Raw genomic sequence first — 24,784 nt, forward strand, 5'->3', positions numbered from 1 at the left:
GTTATTTATTTTTATGAATATAAAATTACAGATATTTTCCACCAAAAATTATTCTTTAGCCTTAGTCCTATTCACTTAATAATTATATCACTTTTGTTTTATTTTATTATTTTATTTTATTATTTTATTTTGACTAATGATTATTTGGATTTAACAAGTGTTTCCATTATCTTTTTTCTGATCCAGGATGATCAGGTTTGATTATCATATCTTCCTAGTCTCCTGATCTGTGCCACTTTCTGTTTTGTTTTTGTTTTAGTTTTCCCTTGGTTTTCATGACTTTGATGTTCCTTTTAATATGTATATGTATATGTGTGTTTAATATATAGAAATTTAAAAAAAAAACAATGTTTATTTTTGATAGAGAGATAGAGTGCGAGCAAGGAGGGGCAGATCAAGACAGAGACAGAATCCAAAGCATGCTCCAGGCTCTGAACTATCAGCACAGAACCCAACGCTGGGCTCAAACTCATGAACTATGAGATCATGACTGGAGCTGAAGTTGGATGCTTAACCAACTGAGCCACCCAGGCACCCCTAATATATATATAAAATTTTATTTTAAGCAGGGTCCATACCCAATGTGGGGCTTGACCTCATGATCCTGAATTAAGAATCACATGCTCTACCAACTGGGCCAGCCAGGCACCCCTGACCTTGACATTCTTGAAGAGACCACCTCAGCATTTTTTTAATTTAAATTTTCTTATTATTTATCTCTTCCAGTTTAAGAACTATTACTGTTTTATTATCTACCTATATTTTGGAAGTTAATATTAATTGAAATTATTTAACATTACATTCTGTATTTTATCACAGTTCAAAACAAACACAAATGTGAAGAAAATTATTTTGGTTGTCCTAGTGGAAGATGTATTTTGAATACCTGGATATGTGATGGTCAGAAAGATTGTGAGGATGGGATTGATGAATTCCACTGTGGTGAGACATTCTATCTTATTCTGTATGTATATTACTCCTTACATGCCTACATGCTGAGGTTCTCTTTCTTACACAAGGATTATATATAAAATTTTGCTAACTGATTTTCATAATTTTCATTTTTATTAAATAATACAAAATGATAAAAATTAAAGTAGAACAGAAGAACTTATAATAAAGAATAACAATCTCCTGTCCCAGTTTTTTCTTTTAACTTTAATGGTTATCTTTATCAATCTAAATGATATACCTTTATTTTCTTACTTATTAACTAGAAATGCTAATATATTTATTTTCTGCTATAAAAAAATAAAGATTTAGTTCACACTACTCATTATACACTGCCTACCTATTATTGACTATTGACTATTATTATTCTAAATGTTTCTATAAATTACATGTATTTTTAAAATAGTATACTTAAGCTTGTATTTCCTCAAATGCTCATCTCTCAGCATCTACCTACTAATTTCTCTGAGTGTACATTTCATTTTACTTGGCAAGGCAAGACAGCATTTTTAAAATTTATTTCATAGAATTTATGGAGTTTGTAATTTCTCAGCCAAAGAAATTTCCTACAGGGAAACAAAGCATATATTCACTATTTTCATTTAACACAAATAACATACACTGTGGTGAATAGACAAAGTAAAGGAAAAGATTAAAAATGGATCTTCTATGAAATGTCAGACTCCTCTAAAAGTAAATGTCATCATGAAATATGAAGGTGCATTTTGTTTGATTAAGATGCTATATATCTTTACATTAGAGCCAGATTCTGAACAGGATTAACAGAGAACTTTACAAATAGTTTATGTAGATTCATAGTTTCTGGACAGGAAGCCATTATGTGGTTGTATTTTCTTTAATTTCATTTTTTCCAGACTTCAGTTTTTCTAAACTTCTTTTTTCCACCGGTCATCTAAATGAATATTTTAAATAAAGATGCAAGGTTTTTAAATAGTTTATAGGATCAAAATCAAAATGTTTATTTTTATTATAATTTACACTTGGAACACTTGAATTTGGAAGGACTTTATTTTGGATGTTGCCTGGTAATGAATAGGCTAAGTGGAGTGATAAGCTGACAGTGACGGAGAAAAATCACACACCTGACTTTGGAGTACACTGTAATAAATGCATAATTTGGTAATAAAATACAACCCACCATGCCAATGAATTTGGATATTATTAGTTAGCCTTGAGTGTCCCCAAGAGAGAGAAGTAAAAACAGCTAAGTGTTTAGTATGTTATGGGTATGAAACTGGTGACTTGCCATTGAGCTAAAACTCCCATAGTCACCTCATCATTATAAACAAATACATATGCTGGTGAATATAGCATATTGTAATCTTGCTTTGGATGCATTTATTTTCTCTATTTGTTCCAAAATCAATTAAAAATTAGAACAGATGACTAGACCACACTTGGAATATTTGTTATATATCTATGCACCAGATGTTGATTTTTTTCTTAATGACACCTTGGAATGTACTTAGAGGAGAGTGGCCAGCATAATTCTGTGAGAATTCTGTGGGAGGAAAAACGTTGCATAATCTGAACACTCAGAGGGAATATTCAGGCTGTTGTCAAAATTTTATAGAGCTATAGTAGAGAAGACGAATTTGGCTTGTTTTATTTATTTATTTTTTGTTTTGTTTTTTGTGTGGTTTTTTTTTTTTGGCTTGTTTTATTATAGGACAATTGATTTTAGCAAAGTCTGAAGGAAGGACTTTCTCACTGTCAGATCTGTCTTAAGATGGTCTCACATGATTTTTTTTTCTTTTGCATATAAAGCAAACATTTTTGTTTGTTTTCTAGATTCTTCTTGTTCTTGGAACCAGTTTGCTTGTTCTGCACAAAAATGTATATCGAAACACTGGATCTGTGATGGAGAGGATGATTGCGGCAATGGATTAGATGAAAGTGATAGCATTTGCGGTGAGTTGTTTCTTTTGTGTTCTCATTCAATTCTTAAGCATATGATAAATATGCACTATCATTTTAGGGCATGCAAAACATGAAACTCTGTTTCTACTCTGTTAAATTTAATATTACACTTACATATACATTTCCATGTCGCTAGTTTTATTATTTTAATGACAAACTGTCATTTTACTGTTTTTATATACACGGTTATTCAATTTTTAAGATTTTTCTGAATATTCACACAATAAACGCATTTGTAAATTTTATTTTTTTTTTTTAACTCTTCAATTACTTCTTTGGAATAGATCGATCTTAATGACTGGGATTACTTGGATCCAGTAATCAAACATCATTCATGGCTCATGATAGGTATTGCTACATTGACCTCTAAAAATATACTGATTTATACTGCCACAATCACTCACACTATTTATGTTTGTGTATATGGATTATAGTGATTGTTATTATCGGATTGCTTTAAATGGAAAGTAAAGAAGGGTGCTATTTATATAATTTTAAAATGTACTGCAATAAACAGCTTTCTAGGATTAGAGGTAGAACGTCCTACTATGTATCCACTACAGAGCCAGTGTAATTGCTTTTAAAGAATCACAAACATTTAACAAATAACTTAGATGGGATTATTAGCTTAATTTTTTAAGGGACAAAAGAAGGAAGTGATCCAGTTTGCATAAATTTATTGCAAATGGCCAAGCATTCTTCCATTTATTTATTTGTCTATGTGTTTATTTATCTTTCTGATCTGTTTCTATATGTGTGTTTGCATTTGTAGGCATAAAATCTTTACTCATTATACTAGCCCTGTTTCAGAGCTATTATCATCCTTATTTTAGAGAGAAAAGGACCTGAGTCCTAGAATAAGGTGCATGTACAGAGTTAAGTACACTTAACACCATTTTTAAATTTCAGTAGTTGTGGCCTGCCTTTTAGGTCACTTCTATTGAAACAGGGTGATAAGATTTTGTACTATTCAAGCTCAACTGAAGTTCTCTGTAAATAACATAAAATTGGAGATGTCCTCTGAAAGCGGGCAATTTATTTTCTTGTATTTAAGCCACCACAAATCTACTTTTTATTTCAATAACTGAAACAACTTAGTTATGCAGCAGATAAATATATAAGGGTCACTATCAAAAAAACTCTGAAAGGAAAGAGAATCAGTAATCAATTAGATGTCTCCCAGTAGCTTTTAAGTACTTTGTTTCTCTTTGCTATTGAATCTTTTTTTTTCTCTTTTAATTTTAACAAAAGAAATACCTACTTACAATGGGTTGAACATGTTTCCAGTCACTAAAATCATCTTACATTTGACCCTTTGTTTCACCCTACACCAAAGTACTCAATTGATACCTCTGTTCTTTCTGAGTGGACACAGTAAAATAGAACTTATAAATAAAGTTTATGTAATCATACAGAGTTGAATTTTCCTGCATCTGCATTTTTGTTATGTATGAAGAGGGTACAAAAGATCTCCCTTATGTAACTATTGTGATCATCTAACATGATTGATGTATACAATGTAAATGTTCTATTTCTTCTGGTCTCTCCTGTATTTTTCAGAGTATTATTGCCCATCTACATCTATCAATGTCCTGATATTTTTTTAAATAATTAAAATGGTAATGGACATGTTTACCACATGTATACCTATTGTCAACACCTGTCTATTTCATTTACTTACAGGTTGTATTTTATATGCTAACTGCTAAGCTGGTGACACATAAAAAAGACGGCTTTAGACCACATACCATTGAATGAACTGAACCTAATATACTAGGATTTGAAAGAAACTTTATGAATAGTTTATCTCAGTGCTTCTCACCCTTAAGTGCACAAAAGACTCTTTTTAGAAGTTTGTTAAAGATTTAGATTCTTAATCTACACCTTTAAAAATTCTAATATCAGCCGTGAGCACAACTTTTCTTGATAAACACAATAGTGGTTCTGACTTGGGATCTCAGGATCCCATTTAGTTCGTAAATTGCCTGAAGTCACTTGGGGAATCAGTGACAACAGAGCTGGGACCAGAATTAAGATTTCTTGAAGATTTCCTAAACGGTATAGTAACTCTTACCAATCAAATATAATATCTGAGCAGGTACCCAAGATGAATCTGGGGGAAATCTTTCAGCTTGTCTTCTTCCTTTCTTGGGATTCATTTTCCTGAGGAAGGCAGGGTGTCTCCAGATGGGCATGGGTAACAATGGAATGAAGCCATGAGGTTTTTCTTTGGCCCATTTTCTTTCCAATTGACTCTGATGTTTTGGCATGCTCTTAACACAGAATCTATTGAATACTATCAAGGGAGCCAGGAAATTAGCTGCAAAGAGCTTTATGCCATTTTATAGCTTGAGGTGTCTTAGTAATTATCTAGTCATACCCCTCATTTTACAAATAGTGAAGCTCAGACACTAGTCTTCTCCAAGGTCATACCGAATTAAATTTCTCAGTAGCCAAATTGATGTTATATCTATTATGCCTACCTTGAGAATAAATTGGGTGATAATACGAAAATAGACAGGAGTTTTACATGTATTAAAACTTCCTAACTAGGGAGAATGCACTTAAAAACAAACTCAAGCTAAATAACAAAAATATTATGGAAATTAAAGCACTAATTGAGAGTTTAATAGTGAAAGTGACACTTTGTATTCTAATAGCAAGCTGGAAAAGATAGATCATTATGAGGAATAGTATAAAAATAAATTCCGGAGGAAGATAATTTTATTATAGAAGGTACTAAAGACATAATAGTTAGCAGGTAAATTCATTTTAAGTGAAAGCAACATTTATTTAATAGATTTTTTATGATTTCTTCCAGGAATAGATATCCTGTGAAACCTCATTCTATTAGCACTGATCCTCAGTCAAATGAGCAAATCTGAATTACCTGAAGGACTTTGCTATATTCACTTGCCATCCTGTCCTCTAAGCTAAAGTATATGTCAAGGGCAGTCATATTTATGATGGATAAAATCCTCAAGGGGTTTTATTTGGGCACCCTGCTGCCCTGCCATATAGAAAACTTGCATTGAAAACCATTTTCTGCTCCTAGCAACTCTACAGCTGAAAAGAGAGATGATAATGATTATATAATGAAAGCATGTTGGTCACTGCTTTAAATGTTTAGAAACAAACATCTCTCATCATTTTATTCAGTAGTATTTTCTTTCTGAAGTATTAAGCTTTTTTAAAAAAATAGTTCTAACAATTGTTTTAGCATCTTTCTATGGGCAGCTTTTGCTCCCAGGAAAATGAAGTTAAAGAAAAATTAGAACATGATTTGAGGGTCATGTAACCCATTCACTCAACAAGCATCTTATATAAATAAAACCAGGAGCCAGGAAAACATCATGAGAAATAATCATGTTCTGTTTCATATGATTACCCTATACCCACATGAGGAAAAGCAAAGAAACCACCCTTTGAACTTGTAGTGAAAGTCAGCAAGCATTTTTTTTCTGTATACATCTGAAAAACATCATACATCTAAAGGGACATTGACTTGACAGAACAGAGAAAAGGTAGACTCTATTTATTAAGTATATATGAACAAAAGGAGCAAGCATACATTTATTCTTTTTCAGCCGACACAAGGTGGGAAATAACAGTCATGGCATTAGTGGCTAAGAGAAGGTGCTTAGCAGTCAGAAGGATTTTGGACTCCCAGCTCAACTTGTGGGACTCTGTGCAACTTGTGATATCCTGCAAGCTTTTCAACTTCTCTGAGCCTCAGTTTTCTTTCAGCGAAACAAGACCAGTATAATCTACTGGTTAGGATTATTGCAAGAATTAAATGAATTACTATATTAAGTGCCTAGCATATATTAAGCAATAAAAATGCCATTATTATCATTATATTGTTATAACTATTGCTATTATTATTATCCTTATAGGTTCAGTCTTTTAGAAATGTTATCAAAGTTTATTCACAATTCTATGACATACATGCTTTGCTACATTTTACAAGCAGAAAAGATCTTTATTGTTTTCTGCCATGTAGCCTTAAGAAATCTAACACTTGCAATTAGGAAGGAATGCATTCTGGGATGAAAATGTGTAAACATCTGTTGGGAGAAGGATGCTATCTGATGATTCCAAATAACTACAATCTCTTCCTTGTTAGCAACATTCATCTGTTTCCTTTCTAAGAGAAATATAAACGTTAGACCTTTCCCTGCAGACATGCAGTGATCTTAATGACATTCTTTCCTTGGGTTTCAGGCACGGCCACCTGTGCGGTTGACATGTTCAGCTGCCAGGGCTCCCATGCCTGTGTGCCGCGGCACTGGCTTTGTGATGGTGAAAGGGACTGTCCCAATGGAAGTGATGAGCTCTCCACAGCAGGCTGCGGTAAGACACGTAGGGCTCAGTGTGAAGGAAAGCTGTCGCAGCATCCTCAGACCCTTGCTTTTGTAGGATTCGCCGTCACATATTTTCTGGCACTTTCCCAATCCCTGGACTCATACGTAGTACCAGCATTAATCAGGTGGGATGTTGTCAGCAGAGTAGTTCAGCAACCCATCTAACCAGCTGCAGTCCAGAGCTTTTCAAACATGCACATTGGGATTACCCATTTTAAAACCATTCTGATGAACACAGACCCATTGTTTCACCTCTGAGATTATGTAGCTATCTGATGTGTGGATGACTCTCGTGGATTTGTTATTTTCTTTTCTGAATCCCACTTCCACCCCCACGAAGGCTTTTAGATTGCCTATTACAGACAATCTAAAAAATGGCTGATGTGATCCCAAATGACTACTGATCAGAAGGTCAGTAAACACCTATTAGTCCTACGGAGAGGGTATTAACCCTTAGGTCAGGTAAAAATAGTATGGATATAGCTGAACGAAGCTGGGGGATCAGGGGAACACCTTTGGAGGTCAAACAATTTACTAAGTTTCTAACTTTTGGTCACCTCAGGAAATGTTCATGGAATTATTCAATAGAAAAATTTAGATAAATTCTTTTGCATGATCAAGAGAATGAGGGGACTCAATATTTGGAAGCCCAGTCCCAAGGTCACAGAGGGAATCCATTGAGCTGAGCAAGTTATCAGAAACAGTGCTGTGAATTCTGCTTATTAAAGTCAATTCTGCCAATCATTTCTCCAATGACCTGTCTTCAGGTCTTTAAAACTATATTTGAAGCCATAATGTAGGTGTGTGTCTGTGTGGGTATATATATAGGTGGGTAGAGTAGTTAAAGTGGAGAAGGAAAAAGAAAACTATGAGGCAGGCCTCTGTGCACAAATCCCATGCTATTGTAGAATAATTCACTTTGATCTTGAAACTGATATGTGTGTCTGTTAAGGTCAATGGGGCCACTGAGGGCTACATAATAAAGGATTATGCATCAATTCAGGGATCCAGATGGTCCCAGTATACTGTTGCTATTGTAGTAAGTTAACACTCTGGGAGGCATATTAACACTTTTGGACCACATGGGTGCTGTTAAGTAAATTATGCTAAAGTACAACAAATTGTACTCAAGTGACCCGAAAGCATTAATGCCAAATAAGCCTCTGTTGCTTAGTGTTTTAACGAATAATTCATGTATTAGAATTGGCATAATTTACTTGAGTTATATAAGCTGTCACATAGTTCAAAGTTAGAGGAGTTTTTAGTAACTGAGTTTTACTATGATTATAATGGGCAGTTTTTAATGCTGCTTCTACGTGGCTTCCATATCAGTTTTGAGAACAAATTTGCTGAAAATGTATTACATGTGATTAAATCCAAGGAATTCTTTTTGTTTTACTTACTCATATCTCTGTTATAGTCATTACTGACTTGAAAGCAGAGATTTCCTTTTTTGAATATGGGAAATTCCAGGGGGAGAGAGCTGATAGGCAAGTAAAAGAGTAACTATAATACCTTAAATATCAGAATGAAACATGGAAGATACTAGGTCATCACAAAGAAATATTATATAAAAAGGGGTAGAAGTGTCATAGAAGGATTTCAAGGAAAAGAAATAACTATCTGAGTCATGAAGGACAAAGAAAAAAGAGAAGAGTTATTCTAGGAAGAGGGAGGTACCTATTAAGACACAGAGGGAAGGCATGTAAATTTTTTCCAGTGCCCATTATATGTCAATTATTTTGTTAGGTTGTTTTATTTACATTATTGAATTCCCACAATATCTTCATGAAATGTTTTTGGGGATCTGCCAAAAATGATTATTACATAGATAGGAATTTAAATAGCACCTGGGAATTTATTGAGTATCTAAAATGAGCTGGTATACTTCATATGCCTTATCTAGTTCTTGCAAGAAGTTTATCAGATAAGATCTTATTATCCTTATTAAATGAATAAAGAAACAGATGCAGCAAGAAAGTAAAAACCTTCTTTCAGATACAAATCATAAGTAGCAGAGTGACTTTTTGCAAAACCTTCCTCTTTCTGGTATACTATAATGATATCTATCAGATTCTTATTTTACTTAAAAGTGAGATATAATAGACATATAACATTATATTGGTTTTAGGTAAACAACAAAATCTGATTTTACAGTGATTACTGTAATAAGTTTAATTAGTATATATTATATGGAAGATTTTTTACATTCAAAATATCTCAAACCTTCAGCCCTAAACATAATCTTTTAAATATTAGCCAAAGAAATTGAAAATATTTAAATAATCTTCTCAAACCATTATGATCCCATGCATACAGTATTAAAATTTATTCACTCTGCACAAGTTACTAGCTTTTGAACTTTCGCCAAAGGTTAGTGAACATTTTGGTTAACCATTTTCCCTTGGTTGGTTAGGACCCAAAAAAATCAGTATTCCATTTCATGGATCAATATTCTTAATTTGATGTGGTGCTTACTGGTTGGGCTTATCATACCATAGATCTTAAGCTATTTCAATACCTCAAAGTCACCCAAGTTTTATTTTCATCTTAGAAACAGTTTTCTTAGCTATTTTGATGTTTTCTTCTCACTTCCATCATGAGCATTAGCACTTGGTAGTCTTTTCAGGTTCATTTTTCACAAATAAGCAAGGTTTTTATCACTTTACTAGCATTACTACAGGCACGAGGAGAGGAAAAACCCAGCGAATTATTACAGTTGAATGATTTTTTATCACATATGAACTTTTGAATCCATCCTTCAGCAAACTTACAAATTGCTAAATGGCCTGAAATATCAGGGTCACTCTGGAATTGGTAAATGTATTAATGCTAAAACATTGAATTATATTCATACATTTGATATATAAATATATGCATGTTAATATATATTATGAATTTATGTGTATATCCATATTATGAATGGAATGTTGAGTAAACTTCTCTTTTTTCCAGATAACTATGAATTATTGAGTATAACAGCATACACTTCCCAAAGTCTTAAGGTGGGGGAGAATGAAACAGTTACTCCTCTAACTTTATTTTTTGTGATACCTTTATCAGCTCCCAATAATACATGTGATGAAAATGCGTTCATGTGTCATAATAAAGTGTGCATCCCCAAGCAGTTTCTTTGTGACCATGATGATGACTGTGGAGATGGCTCTGATGAGTCACTGCAGTGCAGTAAGTATATCTGAACTTTTCAAAGAACAGGTTGTCAGGCTGAGTAAGAATCTTTTAAGATGTCTCAAGAAATACATAAATAAATGACAAGAACAATGCATTTCTTACTAAGGACATGTAAATTCAGTAACATATAGATGCACCACAATAACTTCTTTAAGCTCTAGCTTCATTACACATTGATTTGGAGATCATGCCTACATGTAGTATATTCTTATTAGGAGCCACACAGGGAAATGATTACAAAAATGTCTATGGTTGCATGTACTTTAAACTTTAAAGACAGTATATGGCTAGCTAGGTCAGTCTTATAGCCAAATTGAATGCTTGAGTGAGAAAAAGAAGAAAAGAATTCACAACTAGGAGAGAAATTAGATACTTAATATTTTCCTTTCACCCTATCTTTTTACATGTACACTTATTTGTTAAAATTGCATATTATGATGAAATGTATCTTATCTTTGCATATATATTTATATGACAAATACATATATAATGTATATACAAATACAAATGTAACTTTTGTAGTGAAAATCATTAAAAATTCCTAGTTGAAATTGAAGTGTTATGTGAACCTAGTATTAAAAAAAAACCTTAAATACATACATAAAAAAATACAGAATGAAAAGCCTTAAAATCCACATATAATCAAGAAAGGCAGGAGCACTTGGGTGGCTCAGTCAGTTAAGCGTCTGATATCGGCTCAGGTCATGGTCTCACGGTTCGTGGGTTCGAGCCCCACATTAGGCTCTGTGCTGACAGCTAGCTCAGAGCCTGGATCCTGCTTCGGATTCTGTGTCTCCCTCTCTTTCTGACCCTCCCCTGCTCACACTGTCTCTATCTGTCTCTCTCAAAAATAAATAAAATATTAAAAAAAGAAAGGTAGTAGATTTAGTGCCCTCCTTTGTTCTTCCAATGTTGTGTCTATAGCCTTGGTTTTTGATAGCAATATGATAGAAATCAGTGGGTATCAGTTTTTATGTTCATTTCACTATTAAGTCATGGATTCAATGTGATATATAAAAATTGTTTTTTACATTTATTTATTTTTGAGAGACAGAGAGAGAAAGAGCACAAGCTGGGGAAGGGCAGAGAGAGAATGAGACACAGAATCCGAAGCAGGCTTCAGGCTCTGAACTTCAGTCAGCACAGAGCCTGACCCAGGGCTCGAATTCACAAATTGTGAGATCATTACCTAAACTGAAGTCGGATGCTTAACTGACTGATCCATCCAGGCATCCCTCAATGTGATATTTTAAAAGATACATCATAACACATGATGTAAATCTGAAGTACAATTATTCTGATTGAATATCATCCCTCTGCTAGACACTTACTCAGTTGATATGGAGATGAATTGGACAGAGATCCCAATAGAGAAAATTGGGGACAAACAGGAAAATCAGAAATACAATATAGAAAAGTAGCACACATTGTCAGATGGGAATAAGAATCACAATCCATGGATCAAAACTGAGAGAATAGTCTTTGAGGCACTAAAGAATAAAGAAGCAAAGAATGTTAGAGAAAGTCATATTTGGATGGTAGAAAACATAAAAAGTGGTTACAAGCATGGAACTTAGGGGCAGATGTCCTGGGCCCAGATCCTGGCCTTGCCACTTATTATCTGTGTGATCTTTGAAGTTATTTCACCTTTTTGTACCTAAAGTCTTCATCTGTTAATGTATATAAGATGACATTTTTTAAGCTCTCATGGATGTTAAGAGAATTAAGTTAATATTTGTAAGGTGCTAAGAATAATTTTAGACATAGAAAGTTCTATGTATGTTTACAAATGAATGTGAATTGACATGGTTGAAGAATAGCAATTAGTCTTTTCTGAGGTAAGTTAGAAAGCTGAAGATAGATTCTAAAAAGTCTGAAATACAGTGTTAAGGAATTTGTATTAATTATTTGGCTCCTAATTGGCAGCAGGTATTTGAAATAGGGAAATGCCACAGTCAAAATAGGTTTCAGGACCATCTTTTTCAGCAGAGTGGATGAAATATTACCCTGGGTGAAGGGAGACATTAGGGAGAAAGTAAGCTAGCTAGAAAATTATTGCAGTAGTTCAGATGATTAATGATGTGATGATAAGCCAGGGCAGAAATGGTGGATTGGGAAGAAGAGAATGGGTCAGAATTCATCTCCAGTCAGATATGGAGGAGAAAGGAGAATTTCTAGCTTGGATGACTTGGTGGATGGTGTTATTATTGGTGAACTTTGGAACACAGGAGATTAAGGGACAAGTTTTGCAGGAGAAGAGAAATGTAAAAAAGAATTAATTTTGGATACTTCGGATATGAAGTGTTAATCAGACAGTCATACAGAGCTGTACAGTGAGTGTTTGAAAATTCCAAAGTATGACCAGGAAAATTAATCAAGATTAATTTGGTGGCCATTGGCATAAAGGTGATATTCAAACTATGACAAGAATGAGAACATCCAGCACTGCAGAAAGGAAAAGAGGAAAGCAACATGTTGAAGATTGAAGTTACGGCTTCATCTGCAATATTTTAGGAGTGAACAGGAGATGACTTCATACAGAAAGAAGGATAAAAGGGGACAGCAAAAGTGAAGTTAGAAAGATGTCCAGGAGAGTGGGTAATAAATATTAAACCAGGGAATTGTTTACAAGGTAGTGTCTTCAACATAAAATGCTGCAGGAAAGTGAAATGGATAAGAGTCCAAGACACTTTTGAATTTGACACTTGTCACTTGGTATTTGTTAGCTCTAAGAGGAGGTTCAGAAGGCAGATGTGGACATGGATATTAATGAATTGAAGAAGATCTGGAGATAAGTGAGGGAACACTGGCTAGGGTAGTAGGAAAGAAGAGTAATGTATAGTTAAGAGTTATGTTGATGGATTTTTATTGTTAGTGGGCTGGGAGAGACTTGAATGTAATGTATGTATTGACCTATTGACTGAGGAGAATGAACTAGTGAAGAACGGGAGGGAAGAAGAAAGATCAGGGAAACGAGTATTTTAGAACTCTCTAATTTTGCCATTCTATGTGATAAACATCTCAATTGTATAATCATGATTGAATTATTTTTCTATTGTAGTTTTGTTTATTTGTTAATAAACATACAGATCTTATTCCCTCTCTTCAAAAGTAGAATATTTGCCAGATTTACCAGAAAATTTCTTAATAGACATGACAGTTTTTACTGTTAACCAACTTAGAAGAACTTCAGTATGAAACTCATGATATTCAAAATCAAATGACTTTTACTTACAAACAGGCATAGATATGAACATTAAAAATTGATGCATTTATACTGTGATTTGAATAAAGCTTTTTAATACCTCTAAGTGTCAATATGTAGGATAATTACAATAGTTTTGTTTTTATTGCTTTATAAATTGATTTTTTTTTCATTTTAACAATGCCTTTACACTTCCAGCACTGCTTCCTAAACATAAACATTGCATTACAGCTTCTGAGAATTATTATTATAACTCAGAATCACTTCATCCATATGTTCTGGTGCTATACCTAACCAAGCTTAGTCTTGAAAAAAAATTTAATAGCTTTATTCTAGTTTTTCATTCAAAGGGAAATCTTTAGGGGATAGATAATAAGTGAACAGAGATGGCATGGTATCTTTGAGTACTGCATTTTTGTTTCCTCACTCAGAAACACTAAGATTGCCTTGTTTTTTGCTTTATTTTCTGGCTTTAATCCTAGTTCTCAATCACAGATATCTCTTGCATTATGACCACTGTCCCCAAAAGAAATTAGAAACATTTCTCATAGGAGATATGGGTGACTCCCATGGTTAAGTAGGTATAGCATACATTGGGGGATGTAGTTTTAATGAGTATTTGTTATATGAACTCGAATGTTTATTTTTTTGCCTCTAGCATATCGACAGTGTAATGTGGAAGAATTTAGTTGTGCTGATGGTCGATGCCTCTTAAGTACTCAATGGCAGTGTGATGGAGACTTTGACTGCCCTGACCATTCTGATGAAGCACCTTTAAACCCAAAGTGCAAAAGTGCAGGTACAGAAAATATATAATAGTATGCTTATTCCACAATTTGCTTTTTATTTTTTAAAATATTTTTTAAAGTTCATTCATTTTTGAGAGACAGAAAAAGACAGCGTGAGCAGGGCAAGGGCAGAGAGAGAGGGGGACCCAGAATCTGAAGCAGGCTCCAGGCTCTGAGTTGTCACCACAAAGCCGGATGTGGGCTCGAACCTATGAACCATGAGATCATGACCTGAGCCCAAGCCGGATGCCCAACAGACTGATCCACAAGATGCCCCCCAACGTTTGCTTTTTAATGGCAAAACTGTGACTCTGATTGCCACTCTAGTATGATATTCAATGAAAAAAAGGCAAATAATTAAGCATATGATGTTTCAAGTGATACTATTTAGGATCCTAGTAATCAACTATGTTTTGAAGATACTTATAGAAATTTAAATCTGTGCCAAAATATAAAGATTTGAGGCAATGAACCTAATGAATCCATCACCTTGCTCCCTTTGAAAAAGTAATTTTTTTTTCTTAATACATGATTTTGTGTGAAAATCATTTCCTGGTATGGACCTATTTGAAAATTTAAACATAAAATAAGCTGAGATTTACTGAGAGAAGGTCTGTATTATTCATACTTAGGCACAATGAAATAAATTGCATATCATTTGAACAGAAACATATACATCGCCAAAGTTGGTCTATTTATCATTTCACTATTCCAAAGTCTGAATACATAGTCATATATTTAAAATAAACCCAATTACTTTTTTCTCATGTACTTTACATGCTAATAGGCTTTCTTTTATCATGTATGATAATGAGTAATGTTCAAGTCATCAGGTTATAAGTAGCTGCAAAACCTAAACTCCTTTCCATAGCTATATTTGGAAAAACTATTATTCATCACAAATGTCCTTTTTATGCCCTGACTTAAAAATGCCAATGTTATATTTCCAGGAAGAAAAAGAATCTAGGAATATCTATGTATTCTAGATTCTTAATTTTTAGCGATATATAATTTCTTAGAGACCTTTGGCTTAAAGGGAAATGTCAAACTATCATTACACTTTTGAGTTTCATCTTCACAATATAAGTGAAGACAGAAATATTCCATTAATTTTACTAGAGATGCTTATTTTGATTGTTAATTTTCATGGCAAAGAAGGATTTTCAATAAGTGTTGAACATGAAAGTACATTTTGCTCTTGATGTTTTTTATATTTTGGGTATAAAATATCACACTATATATTGAGAATTTTTGATGCACATATATTTACCATAAGTTTTGACAGATAAGTTATCATATTTGTGAATGTTTTCAACAGTTCTAGTATAAAGCAATGGCATGCCCTTTATGTTCTATTTGTTTTCTTTTTCCAGAACAGTCATGCAACAGTTCATTTTTTATGTGCAAAAATGGCAGGTGCATTCCCAGTGGAGGTCTTTGTGACAATAAGGATGACTGTGGTGATGGCTCAGATGAGAGAAACTGCCATATAAATGAATGTTTGAGTAAGAAAGTCAGTGGATGTTCTCAAGATTGTCAGGATCTTCCAGTGAGTTACAAGGTAGGTACTCATCAAAAATAGCAAATCACGTGATACATTAGAATTTGAGATAGCGAACACTATTTAATCCAGTATAATTGTAAAACTTAACTTGCACCATAATATTGTTGAACATATATGAAAATGCTGAGCATTTTCAATATATGCTGAACTTAAAAAAAATCAAAGGAGGAACAGTATTTATAGAGATACTGCCATGTTGATACCACATAAATTTGTATGCAACTCTTAAGTTCCCATTTCTTCCCTCAGTCTTTCTCCCATCTTTGAAGTGAAATGGGCTGATGATCTATCTACCACAAATTGGATAACACAATATTTTTTGTATGAGCAGGAAGAAAAAACAGAACACACGAATTATTAGGACAGGTACACTAAAAATAAATCATGCCTAGTATCCTAATTGGCTTTTGTTAGTACCATTTTACTGAGGAGGGTGATTCACTGACAAAACTGATTGACAAGCTTAGCTCTTAAAAACATTTCTGTTCATTCATTTTGGAATGGAGGATGCAAATAAACATACCATTAAAATTAAGGCTGTGCATTAAGTTAAATTTGATTATGTGTGGGGAAATATTAGGAAAAGCAATTCATTCAAAAGTCACTGTTTTCATTTCTGTATGAAATAGTGATAGGACACCCTCCTCTAAAACACATAGTCAGCCTAATGGCAGTTATGCTATTATAGAGGTCAGAATTTATTCTCCTGAGGTCCGCACTGATCAGAACAAACCTGGGGTACTATGAACATTTATGGGCATGGTATTTTAAGAGGAACTTTGACAAATTGTAGTGTATACAAATTTGTACATCTCGAAGCATAGGGAGTCTGGAACACACACCTTTGGAAGGGGTTTTACCTGGAACAAAGATGAATTGTTATCTATTCAAATATATCAAGTACTGGAATAGGGAGCAGACCAATATGAGTTTGTTTCAAAGGTTGGAATTCTAAATTAGGAGGCAGATTCTTTTCAGTCTGAGGAAGAGTGTTCTAAAATAGTCTCTTTACTTGGAATAAGCGGTCTCATTTCTCACTACTAAAGAGGTTACATTGTAGCTATCTTTCTTTAAAGCATGCTAGAGAAACTGTTTGTATATTACAAAGATGTTGCACCTTTTTTCCCTGCCAGTCTTGGCATTCCATAATAGCCCGTTCTATCTAATGGTAAATTTAGCCAGACAACCATTTGGGCATTTGTAATCTCTGAATTTCTGGTATTGTGACTGATTTAACTACACTGGTAGGATTTTATTATATATATATGCATATATATATATGTATATGTATATATATATACATATATATAACCAGAAAACTACGATGATCATTTTCCCCTGTGCAAAAACAGGGATAAAAACCAAAACACTAAGGAAGCTATATTTGTTTAAAAAAATAAATTTTTAGTTTGAATATTGTATTAAGACTTGGTTAAATTAAGACCTGGTGCCTGAGTGGCTCAGTTGGTAAAGCATCCAACTTTGGCTCAGGTCATGAACTCACAATTTGTGAATTAGAGCCCTGCATTGGGCTCTGTGCTAACAGCTCAGAGCCTGGAACCTGCTTCAGGTTCTGCCTCTCTGTCTCTGTCTCTGTCTCTGTCTCTGTCTGTCTCTCTCTCTCTCTCTTCTCCCCTGCTTGCACTCTGTCTCTATGTCTCTCTCAAAAACAAACATATTTTTTTTTTCAGTTACAGACTTAAAACACACATGCAGCCACTTACAAACATTGTATTATAGGTAAAATGAAACAAAACAGTGAACCAAAATAATTCTTAATGAGATAAGTATGTATCAGATAATTAATTTTGACAATAAATATTTGAGACTCAATGGAGCAGAAAAAAATATTAGTGACTTAAGCACAATCAGTATAGTTTCTTGAAATATTAGGGAACATGTCATAGAATTATTACAGATAATTAGTTAAATTTTCAACTAAGAATTTATATTTTTACATTCTATCTGTATATTTCTCTATGTTTATAGAATCTATCATAGAATCTATCTATCTAACACCTATCTATCTATCATATGTCTATCTTCCCATCTGTTTAAACCTTAAATTTCAAAGTAGATCTCCTTGTGTTTATTTTGAATGTATTTAAAATCTGTCATAACAAAAATGGTGCTAAAATCTAAAAATTATAGATTAGATGGCCGCCTTTTGACATAACATCACAATGAGCTTTAATATTTTTAAAATCCCTGCGTATCAGAGGCACTTAGTGCTCAGAAATATCATATTTAGAAAACCATATTAAACCATACTATTTTAATTATTTGTAAGACCCTCATTCAGAGATACTTGTTTGTTGATAACTTAAAAAAGAAAACAATATTCTCACCTTGACTTCTCAGAAAGGGTTGTAGAATGAAGTGAGAATTCTAGTTAAAATAGGTAATATATTTATTTAATCATTCAGAAAATCTCTGTGTATGACACCTGACACAATGGCTATGAATAGTGTTCTTGAATATGTACACATGTCAAAACTAATGAATAAAATAAAACCTCAATTGGGGAAACAAGAACAAAAAAAGATTCAAGCAGCTGTGACTAGAATCATAAATGAGAGATTTAAATAAAGTTTCAAAGCAAGTATTTTATATATTGTATTAAGACATTATATGTGTACATATATATATATATTCATGATAATTTGTTGATAGGAAATTGAATAAAAAGCCTTATATACAACAAAATACTTCTATATTTAGGAGGGGAAAGTCAGCTTAATAAGGTTTCTCTTTTCCAGCAGATGTAGAAGACTATCCAGTAACCTGTTTCTCATTACAATAGCTATAGAACATGGAAAGAAATCCTCCTCCAAATTCTACAATAAAATGAAAATCTCTTACAAAAGCAAAATTTAGACCTTATGGACTGTGAACAATTTGCACGTTTGTTTTAAAACAAATACAATGTAACTATTCAGCAGGGAGTAATAACATTTACTAAAGCAAGGATCTTATTTTGATGGGAAGGATAATTTACCATGTAAAAATAAATGTACTTCTTGAAGAAATAAGTTTTAATGTATGTATTAGAAATAAAATAATATTTGTCAAATATCACTTAAAAAGCTGCAAAGAAACTTCTCTGAATTTAATAGGAAAAGTTTGGGTAGCTGTATTTCTTTCTGCTAGCCATATGTTCCTATATAAAAATTAATACAAATCAGGAAAATTTGAAGTCAGTATTGATGATGAGAAAAATTAGAATGACATTGAATATATATAAATCTCACTGTCATAAATAATTGTTTTTTGGAAAATGAAAATTAGAAAATTTTAAACTTATTTTCCAATAAATGTAGTTGAATCTCTCATATTTTATCTTTGAAGGTACAAATGATTATTATTTTCTTTCACTCAGTTTATGAAAGTTAGGCAGGTAAAATGTCCCGCTGAGAGCTTTGGGTTATTTGAGAGCAAAACATGTTTTTGTTAAAATAAGGTCAATGGATTGGGGAAAATGATACTTTAAAAAATTCTTCTCTTTCAATAAACAATCTTTTAAAAACTTACTGATAACCGCTTAGACATACTTACTTCATTTGTTTATAGAAGTGTGTATTTAGTCACTTTTACCAATTTTATGTTAAGAAATTAATTTTCCATAAATGTGGAAGCTATTTGATATAGTAGTTTTATAAGCCTGATACCAGCCATTCAAAGTGATTTTCAAAATCCCATTAAAATTAGGACACTGTTTATTTCCTTTTATAATACTCTCTGAGAAGAATTTGGAACATTCCTTTAAGATTCCTTTCTCTTATCCTAAAGTATGCCTTGAATTCAACATTGCCCTATGTCAGTCTCTGGATCTCTGATTTCTGGCCTACATGATCTCTACTCCAGTCCTTTTCAGTGATATATTTTTGTATCCTGTCATTTTCTCAATTTCTGGTTTCAAAAAATATTTTTTTCAAAAATTGTAGTAAAATATACATGACATAAAATTTACAATTTTACCTATCTTTTTCATTAATTTATTTTTGAGAGACAGAGTGTCAGAGAGGGAGGGGCAGAAAGAGAGGGAGGGGTAAAGAGATAGTGAGAAAGAGGGAGAGAGAATCCCATGCAGGCTCTATGCTGTCAGCACAGAGATGGACTGATTTGGGGCTCAGTCCCACAAACCATGAGATCATGCCAAAATCAAGAGTTGGATGCCCAACCCAGTCAGCCACTGAGGCACCCCTTCCATTTTAACCATTTTTAAGTGTACACTTAGGTGGCATTAAGCATCTCATTTTCCTTTGCCATAGAAAAAACCAATTGTCCTAACTTCCTAAAACAGGTAGCAGGATAAGCATTCACAAAGAAAGGAGGAGTTTGATGAGGAGAGTTTGGGAAATCAAGCTGTGGCTTTTGTGTTGATTTGTTGGCTTAAAAACAAAAGGAAAAAAAAAACCTCATTTTTGCTGAGAATTATTAGCTAAATATTGGTGTAAATTGTTAATGAAAGCACGAAGAGCTTAAAGTGATTCATTTCTTATAAAAGAACTTTGTAACAGCTATTTAGTTCTCTTTAGAACACCTTCAAATGAAGATGATGTGGTGTCTCTACCAATTAATGGATTTTTTTCTGGTACTTAAAGAACTCAAGTTATATGCTGTTTAATAATATGTACATCTCTCTCTCTAATTTTTTCCCAGTAGATACAAAGCTCTGCCATCACATTTATCCTCAGATAAATGATATAGGTTATTAAATGTTTGCTTTGAATAAATTTTGGATACTAGTTACTATTGACAATTTAGGGTTCCTTTTTAACTCACTGTCCTACTCAATATTTACACATTCCTTAATTCTAAGAGTGCTAAATAGTTTTGGTAAAGGTTAATGTGATCATAATACAATAATCTGTGTAATTATAATTCTCATATGCTACCAGGAAGGAATTGAATATAGACCTGAAAGGCAGTGGCCAATCACAGTATGTCATTATTTTCAGGACTGCAAAGACATATATGGTGTGACATCAGAATTTATATGCTGGTTCGTAAATATTGCATATTGTCATCAGAGGTTCATATGGTACATGATAAAGATGCTGAAGAAAAGACTTGATGACATAAATTGATTAAATTATAGTGAGAAGTTATGTTAATATTATTTTATTTCTCCAGACAACATCAGCATGCCAGGGTATCGGATCAGACCCAGTTGATCAATATTAACTGAGCCTTATTATATGTTATAGGTAGTCTCAGCAATTCTCTGGCTTTATCCAGACAACTTCACCTTTATATTAACTAAAAATAATAACACTTACATCACTGATTTCTGTAAGGCTCTGATGAAATAACATTGTACCAATATTAGTAGCCTTCAAAGTTCTGCATAATGGTTATTAATTCTTATGATTGTCAAAGTCTTCTAAAAAGACAAGGTAATGCAGTACAAAAAGAACAAAGGAAGTTGACTGGTTTTTTGGTCCTTGCCATACTACGGCCACATGGCTTTGATGATGTCAGTTAACTTTTATAATCTTGTGAACCTCAGATGACCAAATGAAGATATTTGGGAAAATTCTTTTTTAGTTTTAATATTAATTAATATACATAATTCTTCTTACAGGTTAATCCCTGAAGACAGAAAGACTTGCCATTATCTATTATTTTTAAATTAATTAATTATTTCAGTGTATTTATTTATTTTGAGAGACATAGAGACTGTGAGTGAAGGAGTGTCAGAGAGAGAGGGAGACAGAGTCCCACTCAGGTTCCACACTCTCAGCACGGAGACCGATATGGGGCTTGAACTCATGAAACCATGAGATCATGACCTGAGCCCAAACCAAGAGTCAGATGCTTAACTGACAGAGCCATCCAGGGACCCCATCATTATGTATTCTTAAATGAGTTTTTTTACTTGAATCATGCTGAAAAGATATCCAATAGGAAAACAGAGACAATGATATGAAATGATTTTACTTGTTTTTCATTCTTCAGTGCAAATGCTGGCCTGGATTCCAACTGAAGGATGATGGTAAAACATGTGTAGACATTGACGAATGCTCCTTGGGATTTCCGTGTAGCCAGCAATGCATCAATACATATGGGACCTACAAGTGTCTCTGTACAGAAGGGTATGAAATACAACCTGATAACCCAAATGGCTGCAAATCACTCTCAGGTATGGAATTGAACTCATCCACTGATCCAACCTCAGTTATACATATGGATTCTGAATTTTATAGCCATTCTTATTAAATTCATTTCCCTTTGCTGTTTCTGAGAAATCACAAGTCTTCCTTACTTACCTTGATATAGGAATCTGTCAGTCTAATTTTGTGTGCTGTCTGCAAGGTATTCTGTTTGTAATAAAACTGCATTATGGTCTTGTCAATTATTAAGTGCTTTTTTAGATTTTGAGAGTGCTCAGAGGTAAAAAAAAAAAAAAAAAGAAAAAACTATTTCTAGCCTTTTTTACTGCTGCATCACAGGTTCTTAAGAATAAGTTTGACCAAGACTATTAAAGAGCCTATTTTGACTTTATTCTAATAGTTTTCCTTCTCCCCTATACCATATATGCTCGTATATTGTGCCACGGAGGTCAATAATGATAATAGTAATGATGACATAATACCAATAAATCAGCTATGTAGGACTATTTGAATTCTTCCATTGACTTCCAAATATTATTAAATTTATATTTGTCCCTACTACTATACCTGACTTTGTAAATTAGAAAATTCAATAGAACATGGACCATAATTTTAAAAATATTATAATTCATTAGGGGAGAAAATCACACATATTAAAATAATGCAAAACAATATATAACAAATGGCTGTCTAAATGAGCAAAAACTGGAACATAGTATTATCTCTAGTCCCTTATTTTGTTTGATTCAAACAGCATTGCTAGCTTCTTATGTATATGCATGTCACATTTACATGACAACATAGAGTATATTATGCTAAGCAGGTACATCAGTCAGAGAAAGACAAGACTGTGCTCAAACTCATGGATGCAGAGATCATGACCTGAGCTAAAATAAGATATTTAACTGACTGAGCCACCCAAAGGCCCCCCAGGCACCAGGGATTCTTAAAATTAATTTTTCAACTGGTTAACCCTTTGCACATTATGGAAAAAAATATAACCCTTTCAATTTTTTTAATTTCACTTTTACTTATTCTTGGGGTATTCCTCCCTGAATCAATTTGTATATTATTGGAATCCTGTTGTTTTATTTGCCAGCCTACTTGCTACATCATGCATTCAGCAAAATGCAATAAGAAGAGAGAAAATCACAAGACCAGTCGATGTTTTTGTTACTTTAAACTTTTCACAAAGGAGAGAATGAAGAAAATGAATGCTGATGATTACAGTTTTGGTCTCATTATATTATGTGTCCATGCTGTAGTTGTATCTCATTAGCAATGATAATTAGAAACTGGTAATGATAACAAAAAAAAAAATGTTCCTGAAGCATAATTCTTTTGCTAAAGAGAAGATTGATTTTTTTCCAACTTTACTCAAGTGTAGTTGACACATAGCTGTGTAACTTTAAAGAGTATAATGTGCGGGGGCACCTGGGTGGCTTAGTTGGTTAGGCATCCGACTTTGGCTCAGGTTATCATCTCACGGAATCGTGGGCTTGAACCCTGCGTCAAGGCTCTGTGCTGACAGCTAGCTCAGAGCCTGGAGCCTGCTTCGGATTCTGTGTCTCCCTCTCTCTCTGACCTTCCCCTGATCACTCTGTCGCTCTCACTCTCTCTCAGAAATAAATTGATAAAAACTTTAAATAAAAAAAGTATAATCTGTTTATATGACACACTTAGATATTGCAACACGAGTGCCACCATAGTGTTAGGAATTTCTACATCACTCTAATTACCATTTTTTTCTTGTGGTGATAACATTTAAGCTCTACTGTCTTAGCAGCTTTCATGTATGTAGTATTGTTACCTATAATCACCATGCTGTGCCTTAGATCCTCAGAACTTATTTATCTTCTAATTGGAAGCTTGTATTATTTAACCAACATCTCCCCATTTCTCTCACCCCTGGCAACCACCATTCTCCTGTCTGTTTCTATGAATTTGACTTTTTTGAGCTTCTGTATATGTGGTAATCACATAGTATTCATCCTTCTCTGACTTATTTCACTTAGCATAATGTTTTCAAGGACCATCCGGATGTAAATGGCAGGATTTCATTATTTCTCATGGCAGAAAAATATTCCATTGTGTGTGTATGTGTATAATGTAGTATTATATATGTATATAATATAGAAAATATATAACATGTGTATATTATATAGTATATAATATACACATGTGTAAACACATATAAATTAATACATGTATGTGAACATAGATACATATACATATATATATGTGTATGTATGTCACATCTTTTTTATTCATCCATTGATGGACATTTAGGTTGTTTCCATATCTTGGCTGTTGTTAATAATGCTGCCATAAACATGGGAGTGCAGATATATATCTTTCTCATCCTGTTTTTATTTCCTTTGGATAAATACCCAGAGGCGAGATTGCTGGTTTATATGTTGGTTTTTTTTTTAACCTTTTTAGGAACCTCCATACAGGTTTCCATAGTGAATTTACATTCCCACCAACAATGAACAAATCCCTTTTCTCACATCCTTGCCAACACTTGTTATCTCTGGTGTTTTTGAAGATAGCTATTCTAACAGTTGTAAGAGGATATCTCACTGTGATTTTAATTTGTGTCTCCCTGATGATTACTGATGTTGAACATTTTTTGATGTACTTCTTGGCTATTTGTATGTCTT

At 33.3% G+C, this 24,784-nt stretch overlaps 1 protein-coding gene across 1 annotated transcript in view; it reads left to right on the top strand.

Annotated features, from left to right (window-relative positions):
* LRP1B (LDL receptor related protein 1B) overlaps positions 1 to 24,784 on the top strand; it is a 1,854,983-nt gene that overhangs the window by 1,574,732 nt on the left and 255,467 nt on the right. The window contains exons 50-56 of the mRNA XM_077767810.1: positions 820 to 942; positions 2,764 to 2,883; positions 7,117 to 7,245; positions 10,320 to 10,442; positions 14,312 to 14,452; positions 15,815 to 16,002; positions 21,967 to 22,150. Coding sequence (XP_077623936.1) covers positions 820 to 942; positions 2,764 to 2,883; positions 7,117 to 7,245; positions 10,320 to 10,442; positions 14,312 to 14,452; positions 15,815 to 16,002; positions 21,967 to 22,150 — 1,008 coding nt within the window. The remainder of the gene's footprint in view (positions 1 to 819; positions 943 to 2,763; positions 2,884 to 7,116; positions 7,246 to 10,319; positions 10,443 to 14,311; positions 14,453 to 15,814; positions 16,003 to 21,966; positions 22,151 to 24,784) is intronic.

This window comes from Crocuta crocuta, unplaced genomic scaffold (assembly GCF_008692635.1).
Source record: "Crocuta crocuta isolate KB4526 unplaced genomic scaffold, BGI_CrCroc_1.0 scaffold154, whole genome shotgun sequence".
NCBI classification, from domain to species: Eukaryota; Metazoa; Chordata; class Mammalia; order Carnivora; family Hyaenidae; genus Crocuta; species Crocuta crocuta.